The sequence below is a fragment of the Lampetra fluviatilis genome, chromosome 22 (assembly GCF_964198595.1).
Source record: "Lampetra fluviatilis chromosome 22, kcLamFluv1.1, whole genome shotgun sequence".
Lineage (NCBI taxonomy): Eukaryota > Metazoa > Chordata > Hyperoartia > Petromyzontiformes > Petromyzontidae > Lampetra > Lampetra fluviatilis.
The window spans coordinates 12,803,622-12,823,500 of record NC_136296.1 but is presented as its reverse complement, the minus strand read 5'-3'; the positions used below and the strand labels follow the sequence as shown (position 1 = coordinate 12,823,500).

The window sequence follows — 19,879 nt, the reverse complement described above, 5'->3', positions numbered from 1 at the left end:
CTGCTGCGCTCTCGCGCGTGCGCGACCACACGCACGCGCGCGCCGCAGCACGCGGGCGCAGGATGCAGCACGCGGGCAGGATGCTCTGGCACCTGGACAAACACGCGGCGGGCCGCAGGAACGCCCCGGCGGGCGCGCCCGCACGCGGCGTGCTCTGCGAGAGCCACACGAAGCGTCACTCCGAGGTCGCGCTTCACAGTGCGCGAGGCGTGAACGTGAGGACGCTTCCAAGGAGCTCCACTGCCGAACGTCGCAATGCTCGGACGTGCCCGTGGTTAGGGTGTAGGATGCACAACCGCCGCGCGAGTTGTACGGTGTCTGCCGATTGCAGCGCAGCTGAGTTGAGACGACTTTGCGTGCTCCGCGCTGCTCGTGGCCGTTTCGCAGCGCTGGCCATGAGCCCGCTGAGCTCAGGGTCCCAAGCGTATCAAGAGGCCCCAAGCGGCTCGAGGGGCTCCGAGCGGCTCAAGAGGCCCCAGATTCACGACGAAACTTGGGGCGAACCAAATCCTAAATCGGCTCCAACTCAGATCCTAATGATCATAAAAATGGATCATTGTCGTAGCACTAGTAAGATAGTAGTAATCTTAATTGCTATGTTAACTCATTTCCAAATTTGGAAATCATTGGACCGTGATGCCGGCACACATGGCCACATTTTTTTTAGAACAATGTCTCTTTCTTGAACATCTGCTGTGAGGAGATGGCGCGCAGTATCCATGGTTAATATACCTGCCGCAGTATTTACCAGGACGGTCGCTGGTCTCGAACCGCAAACCTCCGCAACGAGCGGCAAAATTGCTCAGCCTCGTTAAACGGCTCCACCAGCACCAGCTGCCCTCGTCTCTGATTTATTGGGGAGAGGCTGACATCCATTTAGGAGTTGTCTTGAGATGCCAACGCGAGCCGGTTGGGGGTGATGGTCTGGCACCGTTGACTGCGCGGACTCTCCGTGTCGGACACCTGAGAGCTCCTCCCGGAGTGAGGGTGCACGCCCCCCCAGCTCCCGGTGTCGTATGTCCGAGTCGCACGGTTGTACGCAGAAAACGGAGCACGCCGCCTCGCTGTTAAACGGTCCTCGCGCGGCGTCGGCTCACGCTGCCCTCGAATGAAACTGAACCAGAATTGGTGGCAGCTCATAAATCAACTCGGAGCGAGCTTTGAAACTCGTGCAACGTGGGCAAGCCTCAGACCACCCACTGAACTCGCGCGCTGGTGAGAAGGTTAATTGGCAGGGGCACCGGGAGAAGCGTTGCCATCCGCGTGAGTCCGCAGTTGTGCTTGGCCACGTGGTTTCACGCGAAGGTTTATCATTCGCAGGGCATTGGGGAAAGAGAAGCCCCCCCCCCTGTCGCCTCCATTTCTGGCACCGGTGGAACGTCCACACCGGCTATAAATACACGAGCCTGAAGCCCCGGACAGGATGCAGGCGCCCAGACTCTGAGCGGCGTTGCGTTGTCTGGACCCATCCGTCATGCGGGGGTGAAAATGATCGCGGTGCCGTCCGATTGTGCTCTGTGGCAAGAACGTCACGTGCGCCTAAAGAAGCGAGGAAGAAAAATCATGCTCACGCACGGGTTCGATAACACTTTCCAGCGTATGGCATTTCATCAGCGACGATGATGTTACATGGTTAAAGCCGCGCGATGGCGAGATGAGGTCACCCTTAAATACGCCGAAAAGGCTAAAAGGAAAAATGTGGATCTGTTTATCAATGTTTTTTTGTCGCCAACTCCTTGCTCGACCCTTTGATCAACGTGTCTGGGTTTCTTCTAGTATAAGTCCCGAATAGCAAACACATCTTTAGACTGAAGTTTTATTTACATTGGGTCATATTTGCTCGAGTTACCGAGCCCCCAGCTTACGGACAGATATAGACGGACAGAACCAAGTCATTAACATCCTTAACCTGGGTTAGTAAGCGACATAACCCACAGACAAAAACACACGAAGTGCACTACAGTGGCCCTTGGATTGCACCTTGCACATCACACTTTACAGATGAGTGAGCCGTCTGGACTGCACCTTGTTCATCACACCTTACTGATGAGCCGTCTGGTTCACCGCATGTGACGTTTCTCAGCGTGATGCCCACTCAATGCCACTTGTGCCTAGATCACTACGTAATCCGCCAACCCCTGCCTCCACTGCGCCGGACCCACATGCGCGTTTCCCTTACGGAGGTCCCCGTGAAGTCCCCCCCCCCCCCCGTAGGGCCTTGGTCGTGCCTCCCAGCAGCGAGTCCGAGTCTTGTGCACGCGCGGCCTCTGCGATGGGGAGCGTTGGGCCAAAAATATTCCGAGCCGAGATAAAAGGATACAGCAAACGTATTTCATCTGCGGCTTTTTTTTGGGCTGATAAAATCAATGTAATGCTCTACTGGTCTCCACGAAATATGGCTTTAGAGCTGGCATTTAGAATTATATCTCATATCGAGATTATCTATGAGTGTGTCTCCATGTTTTTGGGTACATGCTGTTACATAGTTTCAGTGATGTATATAAATAAACTTGAATATCAATCTTTATTGTACAATAGCATGGATTCTGTGTATATAAAATACTTTAGGCACATTTTCCCTCGCGTTTTACCGTTATTACTGCCTCCTTTGTAAACGTTGAGTTTCAACTAAATAAAGCCTACGTGTTAAAATAACGCAGGGTGTATTGTAAATGCGATCCCATCTCGAGATGCTGCATGGAAACAGTGGCGATGTTTACACAGAGAGAGGGGGGCAGTCAGCCAGGGGACAGAGGAGACGAGAGAGGGTGGTCTTGAGCCTGCACGAGGAACAGAGGCAGGGAGTCGACAGCACGGAGGGCAGGGGGGGGGGAAGCGACTTCCAGACAGCGAGGGCAGCAGAGCAGGATGCGAGACCTCCCACTGAGCGAAGGTTTGGTGGAGACTTTGACAGAAAGCCCTCGCTGTCTGGAACAGAGAGTGCCTGGAGGGGAGTCGAGCGATATGAGAGGGGAGATCAATGAAAGTGATGTGGAGGGGAGGAGAGTGAGATGAGAGGGGAGATAAATGAAAGTGATGTGGAGGGGAGGAGAGTGAGATGAGACGGGAGATAAATGAAAGTGATGTGGAGGGGAGTCGAGTGAGATGAGAGAGCGAGTTAATGGAGGATTGTGTAAATGGTGAGTGCGCTATTGACTTTGACCCTGGATTTGGATTAGGGGCCACTGGAGGGTTGAAGGGTTGCCTATCGAGATGATGTCGTCTCCACATCGGCATTTTAGAGGATCCCGAGTTTGGAGGAGGGCGTGCTAGAGTGTGGGTGAGCCCACGAGCGACGGCCTCCAGCTGGGCTACGGGGGGATGGCAGATACGGGACAGTCACCATTTGAGGTCCTACAGAGTCGAGAGAGAGAGAGATTCTGAGCGAGATAGCAAGAGCTTGGGTCCAGCGGTGCGGACGTGCCGTTCGTGACGCCAAAGGTCGGCTTCCGTGGCGAGCGGCCGGCCCCTCGCGAGCCGGGCATGCCCCTAGGCAGCGTTCTGCACCACTCCGTGCCTCGCTCACTCGTTAGCCCATTCGCACTTCGTTAAAAGCTCACAGGAATTGCTATAAATACCACGGGGCAGGTTACTTGCGAGTTGGCGGAGCGGCTACCTCGCCAAGGCTCGCCGCTAGCCCCATGGAACAGTGAGCAAATAATTCGTAATGCCCGTTCAATTGTTCCCACATTCAGCTGAAAAACATACAAAATTTATGTTTTTCACGTTTGTTGATTTAATGAATTGAAGATTTTATCCAATACACATCGTTTTTTTCTTGGTAGATACGTATCAAGGCCATATGTCCCTGGCTGCTTAATACATTTTAAACCTTTAACAAGGGCTCCATCTCCCAAAATGTATGTTTCATCTCTCATCCATGATGTGCTCAACCACTACACAGTAGGACACTCACCCACCTACTCACCCACCTACTCATCCAACACACTGCAGGTCTCAACAATACTCACACACTCACCCACTTACTCACCTATACACTCACCCACATACTCACCCACACACTCACCCACCTACTCACCCACCTACTCACCCAACACACTGCAGGTCACAACAATGCTCGCACACTCACCCACCCACTCACTCACCCACACACTCACCCACACACCCACCCACACACTCACCCACACACTCACCCACACACTCACCCACACACCCACCCACCCACCACACTGCAGGTCACAATAATACTCGCACACTCACCCACACACCCACACACTCACACACTCACTCACCCACCACACTGCAGGTCATAACAACACTGCTCTGTCTGCACTGCTCTACTGTGGAATTTCCTCCTCCCATCGTCATCATCGTCTCTATTCGCAAGCTCGTATAATAATAACCTTACTGATTATAGTGCTGTTTGTTGCTGGATGCTTGACATTTCAGGCCTGTGCTCAGCAGCCGTGTTCCAAAAATGCTCCTAATCCGTTAGAAAACATAATCACAATTTCTGGTCAAGCACATCATAAAGACATTCTTGTGTGGGGGCTTCTTCAATTCAGTTCCTGAAGGAGCCCCCAGCACGTGAAGTGGAACGTCGGACATCGTTACGAACAACGTGCGGTATGACGCGGACGCACCATAAGATTGCTGCAGAGCAGCACGACCGCGAAACTCTCCGCAGTGATTTCTTCCCAAACTTGTGGTCTTTTTTTCTCTGCCAGCAGGCAACGGAAAGGCAGCCCACCCAACAAAGCATTTCTCGCTTAATCTGCCCGTGTCCAAGATCCCTTAGTCTGAGTGCGGGGCAGTAAACCCGCAGTAAACAGGAAACCGTTGAGACGAGAGCGTCTGGTCGCTGACATTTATGCCGCACTTTGGCGTGAGAGTTCCAAAAACGCGTGGCCTCAGTCACTCCGTTCACCTCCTTTGTCCCGTGAGGCGGTCCCTTGGCGCGGGCGCACGGAAGCGTTGCCCCAGCGGCGTGAGTCCGCGCGGCTCATGGTGATGTCTGCTGTTCCCCCTCCATGGCTTAGCCGAGTTTTTTAGGTGGCTCCAATCAGCCGCTCGTCTCAGGAAGGAAGTTGGATTTCCACCGTTGGCCGTAAATCATTACCACTGCATTGGCAATCAACCACAAGCGCTATGTTGCTTAACATAATTCTGCTATGTTATTTGGAACTGTAGGGTGGCAGTGCAGTGGTGACGCTTGTGCCCCACATCAAGAAGGGCCTGGGTTCGAATCCTGACTTGGGGCGCCGTTCTGTGCGGAGTTGCTTTGTTCTGCGTGGGTTTCCTCCGGGATCTCCGGCTTCCTCCCATGAGATGGGGCGCATCCCAGGTTACATGTGCATAGGTTCACGCTCTTCGTAAATCAAATTAATTGTTGAACCGCTCATTCGTTGCATTCGAGAAGCGCACTGCGACGGTCGTACAAACGTCTGCGACCTTCCCTGGCGCCCTGCGGAGACCTGTAACCGGGGGGACGGACAACTCAGCAGCGAGAGCCGGGGCACGTGCCGCTGATTCAGAGAAAGCGCCGGCCGCACCGGTCGTGCCGGTCGTGCCGTGCGCGATCCACGCGGCGCGACCCCAAGAGGCGCCGGTGCGGCGCGTTTGCGAGCGGTCCCAGAATAGCGCCGACAGCTGCTGGCGCGGCCTTCAGTGAAAGCGGCCCCCCCTCCTCCTTCTCCCCCCCCCCCGTCGGCGTTTTTCCGCGGTCTGAGAGGTCAAGCCGCAGCTCCGGTTTCAATCCCCGGCTCGTGCCCCCCTCACCTCAACTCCTGTGAGATTTGCCAACCAATTCCCTTAATCGGCAAACGAGCATTGCGATTATAATAAAGTCAACTAGTGCGCGGTGGTGTACGGGTTGGGGATTAACCGCGCTTCCGAAAAAAAATTAACAAAATATTTTCGCAATGCAGTTCTATTATGAGCTGCTCCTCACTCACGGAGGGGTCAGTGACTCGGTGCCCACTTGACCGCACGCACGTCGGCAGAAGCAATAAAACAGACGGTGGTGGTGGTGGTGGTGCGTTGTACGTGTTGATGGCACAGCATAATTTACACGTCTTGAACGATCCACGTGTTTGTCTTCTGGACCCTCCCCCACGAGCCCGGATAGTCGAGAGTTGACGGTGTTCTTATTTGTATCACTTGACAGCAGTGCCAGTGTGAATGTGTATTACTGTATCATGCACATTTGCCGAGCACATTCCCATACGAACAAAAACAAGAAAACGGACAGCAACGAACAGCACCAACTTAAGTCAAATGTCTACGTGTAGCAGCCATCACTACGGCCAGCAAAGACACTGTGTGGGCACTCCCTGTTGCCGTGCGTGACGTGCGCAGGGCTCTTCCCGGCGATCTTCAACCTGGCCAGCAACTCGGAGATCACAGCCAACGCCACGTGCGGCGTGAGAGAGCCCGAGACCTACTGCAAGCTGGTGGAGCACGTGCCAGGGAGGCCCTTCAGGAACCCGCAGTGCCGCCTGTGCGACCAGCGCAGCGCCAACCCAGCCGGTAGGACGCGCGGACGCACAAATGCGCGAGCGAGCGCGCGCGCGTGGGTGTTGGCGGTTGTGCGCCCTTTGTCCGGTTGCGCCGGTTGCACCACTGGAATTGCAGTGCCACGGATGTTTTGGTCATTGTTTAATGGATGTATGGAATGCATCTCAAGACACTTTGCAGGTTAGCAGTGGCATCTGTAGCTTGGAAGCAAGGGGAAGATAAAAACAATGTTAGGAATCAAATCGCCTGCATAAATCGTGACACGTATGAACTACTACATGTGGAATTCCAGCCATTGTAATTTCACCAGGCTTTCACAAAGGTACTGTTGTTCCCATACGGGTATAGTCTCCCAGTAAGGGGCAATGTTGCCGTGTTCGACCACTATCAGAATGAATCCCAGAAACTCTCAAGTACACTGTGGGTGACCGTGCCATATCCTGACACCTCCCGCCCCTCCCCCCCCCCCCGTGGTCCGGCCGTGACCCCGTCTCCGCAGAGCGCCACTCGATACAGCATGCCATCGACGGGACCAACAGCTGGTGGCAGAGCCCCAGCATCCAGAACGGCGTGCAGTACCACTGGGTCACCATCACCCTCGACCTCCGACAGGTAACGCGCGGGAGCCCCGTAGCGTAAGGGCGGGGGGGGCGGGGGTAGGGGTGGGGGTGCTGAAGGTAGGGGTGGTGGGGGGGTCGTGGGGGGTGGGGCTGGAGGTAGGGGGGTGGAGGGAGGGTGGTGGGGGGGTGGTGGGGGGGGGTGATGGAGGTAGGGGTACCACGGTGGTTCGCACACTGCGTGATACAGACATGCAGGGAGATGAGAATAGAGATGCAGACGAGATTAAAATGAGATGTTAATTGGCTGTTTTATGTTAATTATTTTACGTGAATTGGCTCGTGTTTATACAGCCTATAGCCCGGGTGTATTGCAGTAAACATGAAATATTCAAGAGAAAAACATGTTCCGCTCATGATTATTAATGAGCGGGGGGGGGGGGGGGGCTCCTTCATGCGGAGTGACCTAACCCGCTCGTGATTATTAATCATAGCGTTACGGAGTTAGTGTGACATCAGGACTCTGGATTTTTAGATGTTAACAATATATGAAGAATGATTTACGTATTAGCTGACATTTGAGCGAGCTCGTGATTGCAGCGCTGCACCTTCACTTGTGTATGCATGTTGAACTTCTTTCGCGCCGTACTTGCGTATCGTGGCCGTGCACAATACGCACGCCCATACACCTGGACCTTACTGGCATCAAACGGCGGAGTCGCGTGCGTCGCGTGCGTCGCGTGCGCCATTCCCGAATAATCGCCCGGCGTCTTCGGCGGAGGCCGTTTGGAAGTCGCGGCGACGTCGCAGTTCCTTGATGCGGAGCGGGGAGGAGGCTTTGATCTCGCGACGAGCTCGCGGCGAACTCCGTCCGAGTGAAACGGCGAGGAGCTTTACCTCGACAGCGTCGCTCGACTCACACTCGGAGCAGCGAGTGCCAGCAGGCTTGTCTGTTCGTGTCTAACGTTGTTTACAAAAACTTCCCGGGCGAACACACGAGAAAATATATCGATCGATGTATTTATCAAATGTACTACGTAACGCATGCTAATGCATTTCATATGCATTACGTACCATGTAATGGTGTGCCGGTGGTTTGAGCATCAATTGTATACTGCATAATGATATCCCTGGTGTACTACATATCGGTTGTCAGGTTGCTTAAACATTGTGCTCACCTCGTTGGTAATGCAGAGTTACACCTCAACTTGGCACGCGAATATCGCTCTCTTTAAACCCCGTTGGCTGCATGGCTTCACAGCTGTAGCGTGAAGCAGGGTCCGTACTATTAATAACTTCCTCCTATATTATAATTTCCTACATGTGGAATTCCTACACCATACCTCCCAGCACCATCGCCTCCTACACTGCGATATTCGCCAAAGAGCCCCTGAGGCGAGAGTAGAGACGTAGCACGCGGTGCGCCGGGGCACATCTGGCGGACGGGGGGGGGCCGTGGGGCCGTAGAGCCGAGCGAGAGGCTTCGCGAGGTCAAACCGCTTCTTACAGCGGGGGTCACCGCGGGTCAAACTGGTGCCCGGCTGCGAGCCACCTCCCAGCCACAAATACACGGCCCTGGCCGCGCGCCCGCCAAGGCGGGTTGACCTCCCGAAGCCACTCGCTGACACTCCGCGTGGCTGGAATCCCACGATGCCTCGGGGCCGAGAGCCTCTTTGCGTTCGTGCCATTTTACTTCGTCCACTGCACTACCGCATCCGTGCAGCGTCTAAGTGCGATCGCATTTAAATGCAATCGCAATTAGACACGATGTGAATCCGAATTGTATTTCATCGTCAAAGTAAATCAAGTCAAAGTGATTTCTTGATCATTTGAAAATTGAGACGGTGCTCATCTTATGTTTACGGTTCTGACCTGGCAGTGGAAATTCCTCATTTGTATGGCCGGTGCCAAGTCTATCCATCGGGAAACCACGGTTGACTCCCCTGCACAGTGGTACTTGTTTTATCGACCCGGGAGGGATGATTGACTCGAGCCAACCTCCAGAATGTGTCAAGTGCATTCCCTCGACTTCACGCGGAGTGTGCGGACAAGATCGCGGCTCTCAGCCTGAGCTCCAACCCCACGGCGCGCGGCTTGGCGGACGCACCGGCTACAGCGTCCCACAAGCGGGGTGCCGCGTGGCAGGGGGCGGTCACGATCGCGCCACGGCGCCGGCTCGCCGTGCCCGGTGGAATGCCGCGCGGCGCTGCCTTCCCCCTCCCCCCGTGCCGCCCGGTGCTAAATGCGGCCATTGTCCCGGGGGCGTCCGAGCGGCGCAGCTGCGGAGACGGAGCGACTCGCCGCCGCGCGCCCCCGGGGCGCTCTCGTTAGCCGCTCGCCCGGGGGGTGCTCTTGTTTGCTTCCACCACGAGCTGCACCTGGGCGCCGACCTCGGAACGCGATGCGCTCATTTGAGATCGCAGCCCGTCGTCATTCCACTGCTGGATGAAGGCCTCCCCACACCGCAACGTTCATGGGGCCCCGGGATGATTTGCTAGATGCGGCCTTACTTCACCACGCTGGTCAATACGGGTTGGTGATGGGAGAGGGCCGAAGGACTCGTTCGGATAATGTTCACCGTCGTCGGGAATCGAACTTGGGGTTCCCGAGTTCATCCAGCGGCGAATAGATCATGGCTGATGATGATGATAATAATAAAAGTTACGATCAAGCGGTTGACAAAGATACGTGACAGCTGGTAGCAGTTAAGGGTTAAGTCTGGGTAACATAGAGTTTTGGACTTTTTATTTAATTTTGATTCATTATCTCTAACGGAGTGGTCGCCAAGAGGTGGATTGCATCTGAGTGGACGTCCACCGAGGAGATGGAGCGACAGAATAAGGTCGTGCGCAGGTCCTGCGTGGATTGTCGCATTGCAGGATTGTTGTAGGTTGCAGCGGCTTGGAAGCCTTCGTCCAGCAGTGGATTGACCATGGCTTTACGACGACGACGATGACGATCTCCCTCCCCACCGCTTGCCACCTCCACCGCGGGCCCCCTCTCCCCGTGTGTGCGTGCGCGCAGGTCTTCCAGATCGCCTACGTGATCCTGAAAGCGGCCAACTCTCCGCGGCCCGGCAGCTGGGTGCTGGAGCGCTCGCTGGACGGCGTGGCGTACACACCGTGGCAGTACTACGCCGTAACCGACGCCGACTGCCTCATCCGCTACAGCGTCATGCCCACCATCGGCAACCCCACCTACCGGCGCGACGACGAGGTCATCTGCACATCCTATTACTCCCGGCTGGTGCCGCTCGAGAACGGGGAGGTACGCGTACCGTGTGCGCGCGTGTGTGTGTGTGCGCGCGTGTGTGTGTGTGTGTGCGCGCGTGTGCTGGTCCGTTTGTATCTTTCTAAATGTTTTCCAGAAAGATTAGCACGATTGCGTGATCGCCATCGTGTGACGAGACGAATAGTTATGCGTTCGGATGTAGCCCTTTGTGTTCGAGAACGGCCCGCGGAAGGAGATGTCCCAGAGATGCTTCTGAGAAGCCTTCAATAGATCCCAAAGTCGACGCGCATAGGGGGCAGCACTTTCTTCGGAATGTCAGAGAGACAAATAAGGCTGGGTGTAGATGGTACTGACGTGACCACACCGCTATACATCTCTGCTGGTCTTAAATTAACTCTGTCCCAAAGTCCTATAATTAGAAACAATGTATCCTTGTTGTTAGTAAAAGGTGATTTACATACGCGTAAATACTTCCTTGTTTACACTCCAAGACGGCTCAATCCCAGACGCCACAGGGCCGTGGGACACTCTGGCTGGCAATCCCCGCCCCGCCACTCCTCGCCATGTGTCTGTTTTAAAAACTTGCCGACTCTGCGACTAAGCAGTCACGAATTACTATATCCGGTTGCAGCTTCAGTGAACTTATACATGCAATAAACCGTACATATAAACATAACAGTTGAAAAGTTCACGTGCGAGTCTCAAGCTTCCGCGCCGTAACGATAACCTCCCGACAAGCGCGCAAGGCGAGGCGGCCGGAGATTGCGTGGAATTTGTTTGCGTGTTCAAAAAAGAAAAATCGGTGCAATCATTCATCGCGATGAAACGAGAACTCGACGCACAATGAGAGCGATTGAATTTTTGAACATCTGCCCCAGTTTTTTTTTCACCCCTCATTTCCCAGGCCGTGCCTAATTGCCGTGAATTCCCGCACGAATACAGCCGGCGCGACTCGTGCGTCGTTTTTCTTGCAAAGTGTAAATCTAAAGCAGAGACGACTGCGCGAACGCCACCAGGGAGGTGGGCTGCTCGGGAGTGAACGTGCGAAGCCGCGTCCGTAGCCTTGGATTTGTTTGGTCTGCAGAGACTCGGCTAATGACTTTGCTGAAGGCTCTCCTTCCTGAAGGAAATGCTCCGACGCAAACTATTACATTCCGAGACGCGGGTGTGGTGTACACGTAATCACCACCGCCTATCAGCTCGGCGCAGGGTCTTCCAGAGTTTCCTGGAGGCCCGGGGCAGAAATCCACGCGGTGCCCCCTAATTCGTGAGCGACAGATGAGGAGCCCCCGTTGTAGGGACCTCTCTTTGGTGTGAGGCCCGGGAAAAGAATTGCCACTTTTTTCTCCACACCATTTGAACACCCCTCGCTGCGCTGCCTCGACAAGCACCGCCGCTGCAGAGATGGAGCCGTGGAATGAGCTCGCGTGCAGGATCCAGTGGGATTGTAGTGACAGCTTGGGTAGGCCTTGGTCACGGAGTGACTAGATCGTGGCTGTCGATGGTGACAACGACGATGATGACCATGGCGATGACAATCATCATGGAATTTTATGACGACGACAATTTTCATGTCAACGACGGTGATGACGATAATGATGACGGCGAGTACGATGACGATTTTAACCCCGATGATGCGCGCAGATCCACACGTCGATGATAAACGGGCGGCCGAGCGCGGACGACCCCTCCCCGGCCCTGATGGAGTTCACGTCGGCGCGATTCATCCGCTTCAGCTTCCAGCGAATCCGCACGCTCAACGCCGACCTGATGACCCTGAACCACCACGGCCCGCAGGAGCTCGACCCCATCGTGACCCGCCGCGTACGCACGTGCACCGCCACCGCCACGGATGTTTACTCACCACCGCGACCGTGATCAAACAAAGCGTGCAGTACGCCCAGACGATGTTTATATCCGACGCTGACCTTCGAGTAAATACTGTACTCGTCGCTTGCTTTCCTGGTCCACCCGTGCACCCCCTCCCCCCCCCCCCATGCTCCTCACGAATGGTTTTCCTGATTTGGCGAGGGAGAGGCGAGCGTGTGTTCGCGAAGCCTCCCTGTCAAAATACACATTCTGAACCCACCAAGGGTGGCCATTGGGCACCGTGCCACGTGTATCAAGCACACAGCCTTGTTTAGGCCACCAACTCTAAAGAGTCAAATTTGTGGTAATTATTTTAGACAGCGGCAGGACAATAAGACAAGTGCACAGTGGTGCCATCCTTGTTATAAACCATCCGTGCGGTGATTGCCTACTGCTGCATGCTTCCTCAGTGGCTCGGCTAGGGGTTGCCACCTGTCCTGGTTTTCCCAGGATTGTCCCTCTCCTTGAGAAGGCAGCTGCTGTGATGATAAATCCATTACAAGTTACATTTATTGTTCGTTGCGTAAAAAGTAACAACGAGAAAACCTTGCTCCAAGACGACGACTTGGCCCGTTGTTTTCTCCCCTCTCACGGCGTTGTGACACGTCCCGGTGTTTTGTACCGCGGAGGTGGAAACCTCGGCCGCGCGTTACTCACCCCTGCTGTCATGGCCACCTATGTCGTTCCAGTACTATTACTCGGTGAAAGACATCTCTGTTGGCGGGATGTGCATCTGCTACGGCCACGCCAGGGCCTGCCTCTACGACTCGAGCACCAAGGTACAGCCATGACCCTGGCGGCGTGTCACTTCCCCTCCATCGGCCTTCATTCCATTGTTCATCTCCACCCATCGGTCATCTGACCCCTGGCTAGGTGTCCTGCCCCACTCCTTTTCCCCGACGATAACTTAACCGAAACTAATTCTATTTCAAAGATCATTATGATCGGTTGTGGACATACAGGGGAGGCGGGCGGTCTTTGTCTGATAGGCTACAGTCTTGAGGTCACGTGGTACGTGTGATTGTGGTTCGCCACAGTTAGCCGGTCAGCAGGTCCTGTATGGTGGGTGTCAAGTGTGGGCACTCTCACCTCGTCCGAAACATCTGTCCAGTGTGAAAGAGCAGGCCAATTACCCTCGAGAGGGGTGATGGATCAATGGAGGTCTTTCCACCAGCGGTGACTGGAGCAAGAACATTGCAGGGTTGCCCATTTACCCATCACCATATCGAATCTATTAATTTACTCAATGAATTCTTCGTTGTTGTGCTTGACTGACCCCCACTCCCCCGGGCCCCTCCCCCCCACACATCCGCTCCTCTTCTCCCACTGCAGAAACACACGTGCCAGTGCGAGCACAACACGTGCGGAGAGAGCTGCAACCGCTGCTGCCCCGGGTACCACCAGATGTCCTGGCAGCCGGGCACCGTGGCGAGTGGGAACCTGTGCGAGAGTAAGAGTCGCCCCTCGCTTCCTTTCTCGCCGCTCCTCTCGTCTAACGGCCGCGTCGGCGGACGGGCGGTGAGCGTGCCCCTTTCCTGCCAGAAGCGGCAAGGAGCGTCGTGGAATCGGGGACGGCCCGGGAAACTTCGCTCCGTTTCCGACAAGAGGGGATGTTTATCTGTTCGGACCATCGGATAAACACGGACGCTGCTGCCAAAGTGCCGTGGCGATCCAGCGATCACCGGTTCGATCCCGTCCCCTGGCATAAATGGGTTCGTCAAAGTTAGTCGATTGGCAGGTCACTTGGGGTGGCGCAAAATGTGGGTACTCCGGCCCCTTCTGATATGTCTGGCCAGCGTGGACGCTGGAACAGCAGGCAGCAATGTCCTCTAAAGCAGCGATCCCCAACCCTTTTGGCACCAGGGACCAGTTTCGTGGAAGACAATTTTTTCACTGACTGGGGGGGGGGGTCATCATTGGGTCTTTCCCCCTTTTCAAAAAAGCTCTCCAGTGACGTTTGTTTTTTACTCATTGTGGCTACTAGGGGTTAGAGCTTGTGGCCTTACCAAAACCGTGACTGAGACAAGTGCGCAGTGCGGGAAAGAGGCGCGGACTGAAGTGGTGAATAATAAAACAATGGGGGCGGGCCACGCGCGGACTCACCGCTCTCACCTCCTGCTGTGCGGCCCGATTCCTAACAGGACACGGACCGGTACCGGTCCGTGGCCCGGGGGTTGGGGACCCCTGCTCTAAAAAGATAAACGATCTCGCCCTCCAGCGGAGGCCTTTGGGCCAGCAGAGGCATGAGCGGACAATTTCAGGGCTGCGCTTTTAACTTGTACCCGCTGTTAATCGTGTGTTCAAACGGGCAGAGTGTAACTGCCACGGGAAGGCGGGCGAATGCTACTACGACCCAGACGTCGCGCGGAGGAACCTGAGCCTCAACACGGCCGGCAAGTTCGTCGGCGGCGGAGTCTGCCTCAACTGCTCGCAGAACACGGCCGGCGTGAACTGCGAGATCTGCGTCGACGAATTCTTCAGACCGCCGAAGGTGCTCGTCGCGACCTTCCACGTTCGTCGTCGCCATCGTCGCCAGCTTCGTGACCGACGCGGCACATCTGCGCTCGTTTGCCTCGATGTGTCGCTGCCTCCAAGCTGCTCTGTGTTCCTCTTCTGCGCTGATCTGTCTCCGTTCCATCTCGACCCACCCTCTGCCACTTCGTCTTGAGTCTTCCAATTGTACAGTCCTCACAGCGTCTTGGGGTGACGTCACGTTTAGACACTTGGCACAGCAGAAGGGCGTACGCCCACTCGTAGAGGTTCACGGTTCGGCTCCAGCATCTGCACTGGTTAATGCTGCAGTGTCTGTGTTATCCGTACAAGTGCACGCCGCCTGCTTCACAATGGAGCTTAGATACCCTGTGATGCCAGTAGGCCTTTGTGTGCTGCCGCCAGGATCCTAATTTGGCAAGTAAAATAAATATCTGCAAATTACTCAATTGCGATCATACGCAGCAATCATGTTCTCCTTCTGCAAAAACTTGGCAGGACCCTCCTGAAAAAAATTATTTATATTCGGTGAGGCTTTCCTGAGTAAAGACGCACGATAATAACAATTATAAGTGTAATTGTGTTGTAATCATAATAGCAAAGGTGTCCAGGATAGAATCCCATCACAACTTGACAATGTTACCGGGCCCAGCCATGGTCCCACTAACCGACAATAATCATAAACAACGGTGGGCCAATGTCACATTTTGACCAAATAGCCAAAAACACTCCGTCCTGGTCATTCATCCTGTCGTCGGGCGATGGAGACACTGGCACGTGCTCACCAATCACAATCAGGATGTAATACACATTCTACAAAATGTTTTTTTTACGCGAGTTGGGAAGAACAAATGGAATCGTGAGTACATTTAGTATTCGCGCCATTCTTACAGTGCGAGGCTATCACAAAGGTGCTGCGTTCTATAGTTTTGCAGCGGGCGACGGTGTTGCTCTGGGTGATCCCAGTCGTCTAATTCGTCGGTAAACCTTCAGTTGTGGACCGTGAAGGCAATGGCCGACTCATTTGGGGTGACGTCGCGTGATGTTTAACGTCCACCGTGAAGCATAAGCGGCGCGTAGCATCGTATCGCTTGAAACCTGAGAACCGCATTAGCGCCATCCGGGTTCAATCGGTACGCGCCGCACGACGAATCTTGGCTGCATCGACGTTCGGGGGTTTGGTATTCGATCGCTCCCTCCACGATGCACCTTTGCGCCCAGGAAGTTAATTTGAACGTCGCCACGGCTGGGCCGCATCGCTGCACTCGGAATGAAGGCCCCGGGGGTCGCGAAGGTCGTAAGGGTCGCCCGGGTCACGAGGGTCACTAGGGTCGTGCACATTGTGCACGTAGCGAGTGTCGCCAGGGTCGCAAGGTTCGCGCGTCGTGACAGTCGAACGCATCACGAAGGTCTCAACGGTCGCGAGGGTCGCGGCTGTGAAATCCCCCAGCAAGGGAAGCGAGGGAATTGAGCCGGGCGTGACCTCGCGCTCCCGCTTGCCGTGTCCACACGCAGGTGCGGCCCACGGACCCCAACCCCTGCCGACCCTGCAACTGCAACCCCGTGGGCTCCGTCAGCAAGGTCTGCGTCAAGGACGACAAGGAGAGCTCCTCCGCCGACGGTGAGGCCGCCCTCCTTGCCCTGTGAGGGTAGTCACCATAATAATTCCAGGCCCTTCGTCGATCCACTGCTGGATGAAGGCCTCACCGCGCCGTCGCGGAGGCGGCGGCAGGGATTGTTTGATTGTACTTCGCCGTGCTGGTCAGTGCGGACTCATGAACGGGGAGCTCCGTGGACCGTTTCAGATGTCACTCACCACTGATGTTTAACACGGACGGAAATCAAACTCACATGGCGCCAGGTTCCTAGAGCAGTGCGTTGTTGGCTTTTTGACTCAAATAATATATTGTGTGGTGTTTAAATATCAGAACGGTTCTGGCCACACAACCCACTTGTGTGCCACGCCTGCCTTAATAGGTGCTCATTAACAGCATTTCTCCCCATGGTCTGCAATGTTCAGTGGCTGTCCTTTACATGTACGTTCAAACTGATATTTTTTTTTTTGTAAACGATGAGAGACTCGTCAGACAACCCTTTGAGCGTACTGGAATAAATAAGAGAAATACATCGGGCAAGCGGTAAATTTTTATTACAAGCTCGCGATGGTCTGACTTAGGTTGTTGCCATGGTTGCATTGCAGTCGAGCTCTCTGACGCGCGTTTGGGTCGTAACCTTTCGGACCGACGTCTGACATTTTACTCAACGTGCTGGGAGCTTCTGCATGAATAGCGCGTCGCTCGGCACGACCCGAAAGCCCGTCGGTAACATCCCTGCCCCCCCGTGCGTGCGTCAGGCTTGGCGCCAGGGAGCTGCCGGTGCAAGCCGGGCTACGGCGGGGAGCGGTGCAACCGCTGCGCGTTTGGCTACAAGGGCTTCCCCAACTGCGTCAAGTGCAAGTGCAGCACTGAGGGCAGCATCAACAAGGACCCCTGCAAGGAGCCGTGCGTCTGCAAGGTAGGGCAGAGACGCGAGCGGCCCCTCGGGGACGGGGGCCTCCTCCCATCGCACTTCGGTGCCCGAGTCAGGGCCAGCTGGCAAGGGCGGGCAGCATGGAAGTAGAGTGCTACGTGTGGCGCGGTTGAAGGCGCCAAATGAAAACAGATCGAGACAAATGGAACCGCGTGCATAATTGAGACGGAAGGTTGAACTGCGAGGCCTTGAGAGATGGCGAGGCATAAAAGCAGCAGTGGATAGGTCGTGGCTCATGACGATGATGCTGCTGCTGTCGCCGCTCCCACAGTCCAATGTGCAGGGGAAACACTGCGACAGCTGCAAGCCGGGCCACTACAACCTACAGGAGAGCAACGCGCTGGGCTGCACCGAGTGCTTCTGCTTCGGAGTCACACGAATGTGCGACAGCATCCCCTGGGCACGCGCAAAGGTGAGGCCCCCGCACCCCGTGCCCCGTACCACGTGCTCCGTGCCCCGTGTCCCGTACTACGTGTTCCGTGTCCCATACCACGTGTCCCGTGTCCCGTACCACGTGCCCCGTGTCCCGTACCACGTGTCCCGTGTCCCGTACCACATGCCCCGTGTCCCGTACCACGTGTCCCGTGTCCCGTACCACGTGCCCCGTGTCCCATACCCTGATTAGCTGATACGGCCGTCCCCTCTCTCCCCCATCGTCTCTGCCAGGTGTCGGACATGTCTGGCTGGCGGCTGATGGACAGGCGCGGGGAGCAGGCCATGCTGCCCACGCAGGACCGCTTCGACGGGCCGCTGCAGCTCAGCGTCAACAACACGATGGCTCGGCGCGTGCTGCCGGCCACTTACTACTGGGCGGCCTCCAGCCCCTATCTGGGAAACAAGGTGATCGTCATCATCATCAACATCGTCGTCGTCGTTGTTGTCATCGTTGCTTAGTATTTATAAGGTGTCTCCCATGCAGGATCGTATTCTCCAGACCATAAGACGCTCCGGAAATTAAAACGCACAATAAACTTTTGAAGGCATTTTCGAAAGAAAAATAGTGTACTGTATAATAGGGAGAATGCGCTACTACGCAGAGAGTGTGAAGATGCTGACGATGACGATGAAGGCGCTGCTTTACAATGGGGAGAGGTGCCGTCCGAGAGATGATTCTGAATATTTCGTGGCGTCTTCTGTCCTCTGGGGGGTCAGGTTTTGCAATGGAGAACCGTTTTCCAGAAGGAGATTTTCAGGATTATAAGACGTGGCCCACATTTCTCATTTAAAGTACAGGGATTTGCTCATCATTTCCCGTAGTTAATTTATAATCAGTGATAACGATGATGATTGATGATGGATGTTGATGACGATGGTAGTAACTCTGGTGCATCGTCTGCCCTTGCAGCTGACCGCTTACGGCGGCGAGCTGAGCTTCACGCTGTCGTACGACTTACCCCCGGACATGTTCGCTCCGGCCGTGCGGGCCCGGCTGGAGGTCATCCTGGAGGTAAGGGGGCAAGCAGCGCGACATGGAGCGGACGTACACGTTAGGGCCCAGCAAGGGGGCTTAGCCACCACGTGAAGGGCTTTGGATGGGCGGCTCAGTGATCGGAGTGCTGACCCAGCACGGCTGAGATCTGGAGTTGACCAGCCGTAGCGAGGTGAAGGTGTCAGCCCGTTCACCAAAGAATGCAAACCTAATCGAATTCAATTTGCCCCTGCACTTAACTTCACTCAATCCTATTTCTAAGATTAAAAAAATACACGTGATGGATATTACTCTGTGGTGGACACGACTGTCATTGGCAGTGCAGGTGAGAAAGTGCTGCCTGCTATTGTGTAGAACTTGAAGGGCTCTCCGAGGTAGCTCTGTGATATTCACTACCGTGGGCCACTCTCCAACAGGAAGAGTTGAAGTGGTCTGCCCGAGAACTGAATGAGGACACCGTGCCTCGTGGAATGATGCCGACAGCGCAACCCGACTATGGTCGGGGAAATACAAAATTGCATGCGTACGCAAAACCACTGACGCACGCGGTCCCCCACCCACCCGCCCACCCCCCCTCCCCCCCCCCCGTGCGTGTGCGTGGTGCCGCCGCGCCCTCGTGTGGCGCGACGCCGCGGCGTCTCCAGGGGGTCGGCCAGCACCTGGTGTGGCACGGCGAGGAGGCCCCCATGAACCCCTTCGAGGAGCAGCAAGTGTCGCTGCGCCTGCTGCCCTCCTCCTTCGCGGCGGGCGTGACGCAGCACGACCTCATGACGGTGCTGACCGACCTCGCGGCCGTCCTCATCCGAGTGCCGTACAGCTCCGAGCCACACGCCGTCTACCGGTGAGCGTCGTCGTCGTCACGATCACTACGACGACAATCATGACCAGTTCGTTGTGCGTCCCCCATCTATGGGGAGCTGGTACAATCCAAAGTGACGAATACGGATTGTGAAGAGATCGAATGAAATGCTTCACGCAAGTGCTGATGGTATTCCCCCGTAGTGCAGTGGTTACAGCCCTCTCCGTGTACAGGGCTGCCAGAGGCGCATGGCAGCAGCGTACATTGATGGCTGTACCGTGCCGATGAGTCATAATGAGGACCAAACCGGCTTCACTTGTGTCTGTGTTTCACTGCTGCCCGTTGGTGGTTTAAAAAAATCAAAATGGCCACGCATTCAGTTCTTTTGAACTGGTGGTCTGGACAATGCTAAGAGCTTTAGTGCTATCTCTGTGCTCCAGTGAAGCGAGGATAGGTTACTTGTACGCTGGTAAACCGCCTCTTGGTGGGCTTGGCAAA

General features: G+C 55.3%; 1 protein-coding gene across 5 annotated transcripts in view; it reads left to right on the top strand.

Moving 5' to 3' along the window:
• The window catches only part of LAMA2 (laminin subunit alpha 2), a 94,776-nt gene that overhangs the window by 25,513 nt on the left and 49,384 nt on the right, over positions 1-19,879 (top strand). For all 5 annotated transcript variants that reach the window (XM_078866528.1, XM_078866532.1, XM_078866531.1 and 2 more), the window contains 13 exons: positions 6,319-6,489; positions 6,977-7,089; positions 10,059-10,301; positions 11,910-12,089; positions 12,824-12,913; positions 13,467-13,584; positions 14,447-14,625; positions 16,140-16,245; positions 16,978-17,138; positions 17,425-17,565; positions 17,820-17,993; positions 18,499-18,600; positions 19,227-19,423. In XM_078866528.1, coding sequence (XP_078722654.1) covers positions 6,319-6,489; positions 6,977-7,089; positions 10,059-10,301; positions 11,910-12,089; positions 12,824-12,913; positions 13,467-13,584; positions 14,447-14,625; positions 16,140-16,245; positions 16,978-17,138; positions 17,425-17,565; positions 17,820-17,993; positions 18,499-18,600; positions 19,227-19,423 — 1,975 coding nt within the window. The remainder of the gene's footprint in view (positions 1-6,318; positions 6,490-6,976; positions 7,090-10,058; positions 10,302-11,909; positions 12,090-12,823; positions 12,914-13,466; positions 13,585-14,446; positions 14,626-16,139; positions 16,246-16,977; positions 17,139-17,424; positions 17,566-17,819; positions 17,994-18,498; positions 18,601-19,226; positions 19,424-19,879) is intronic.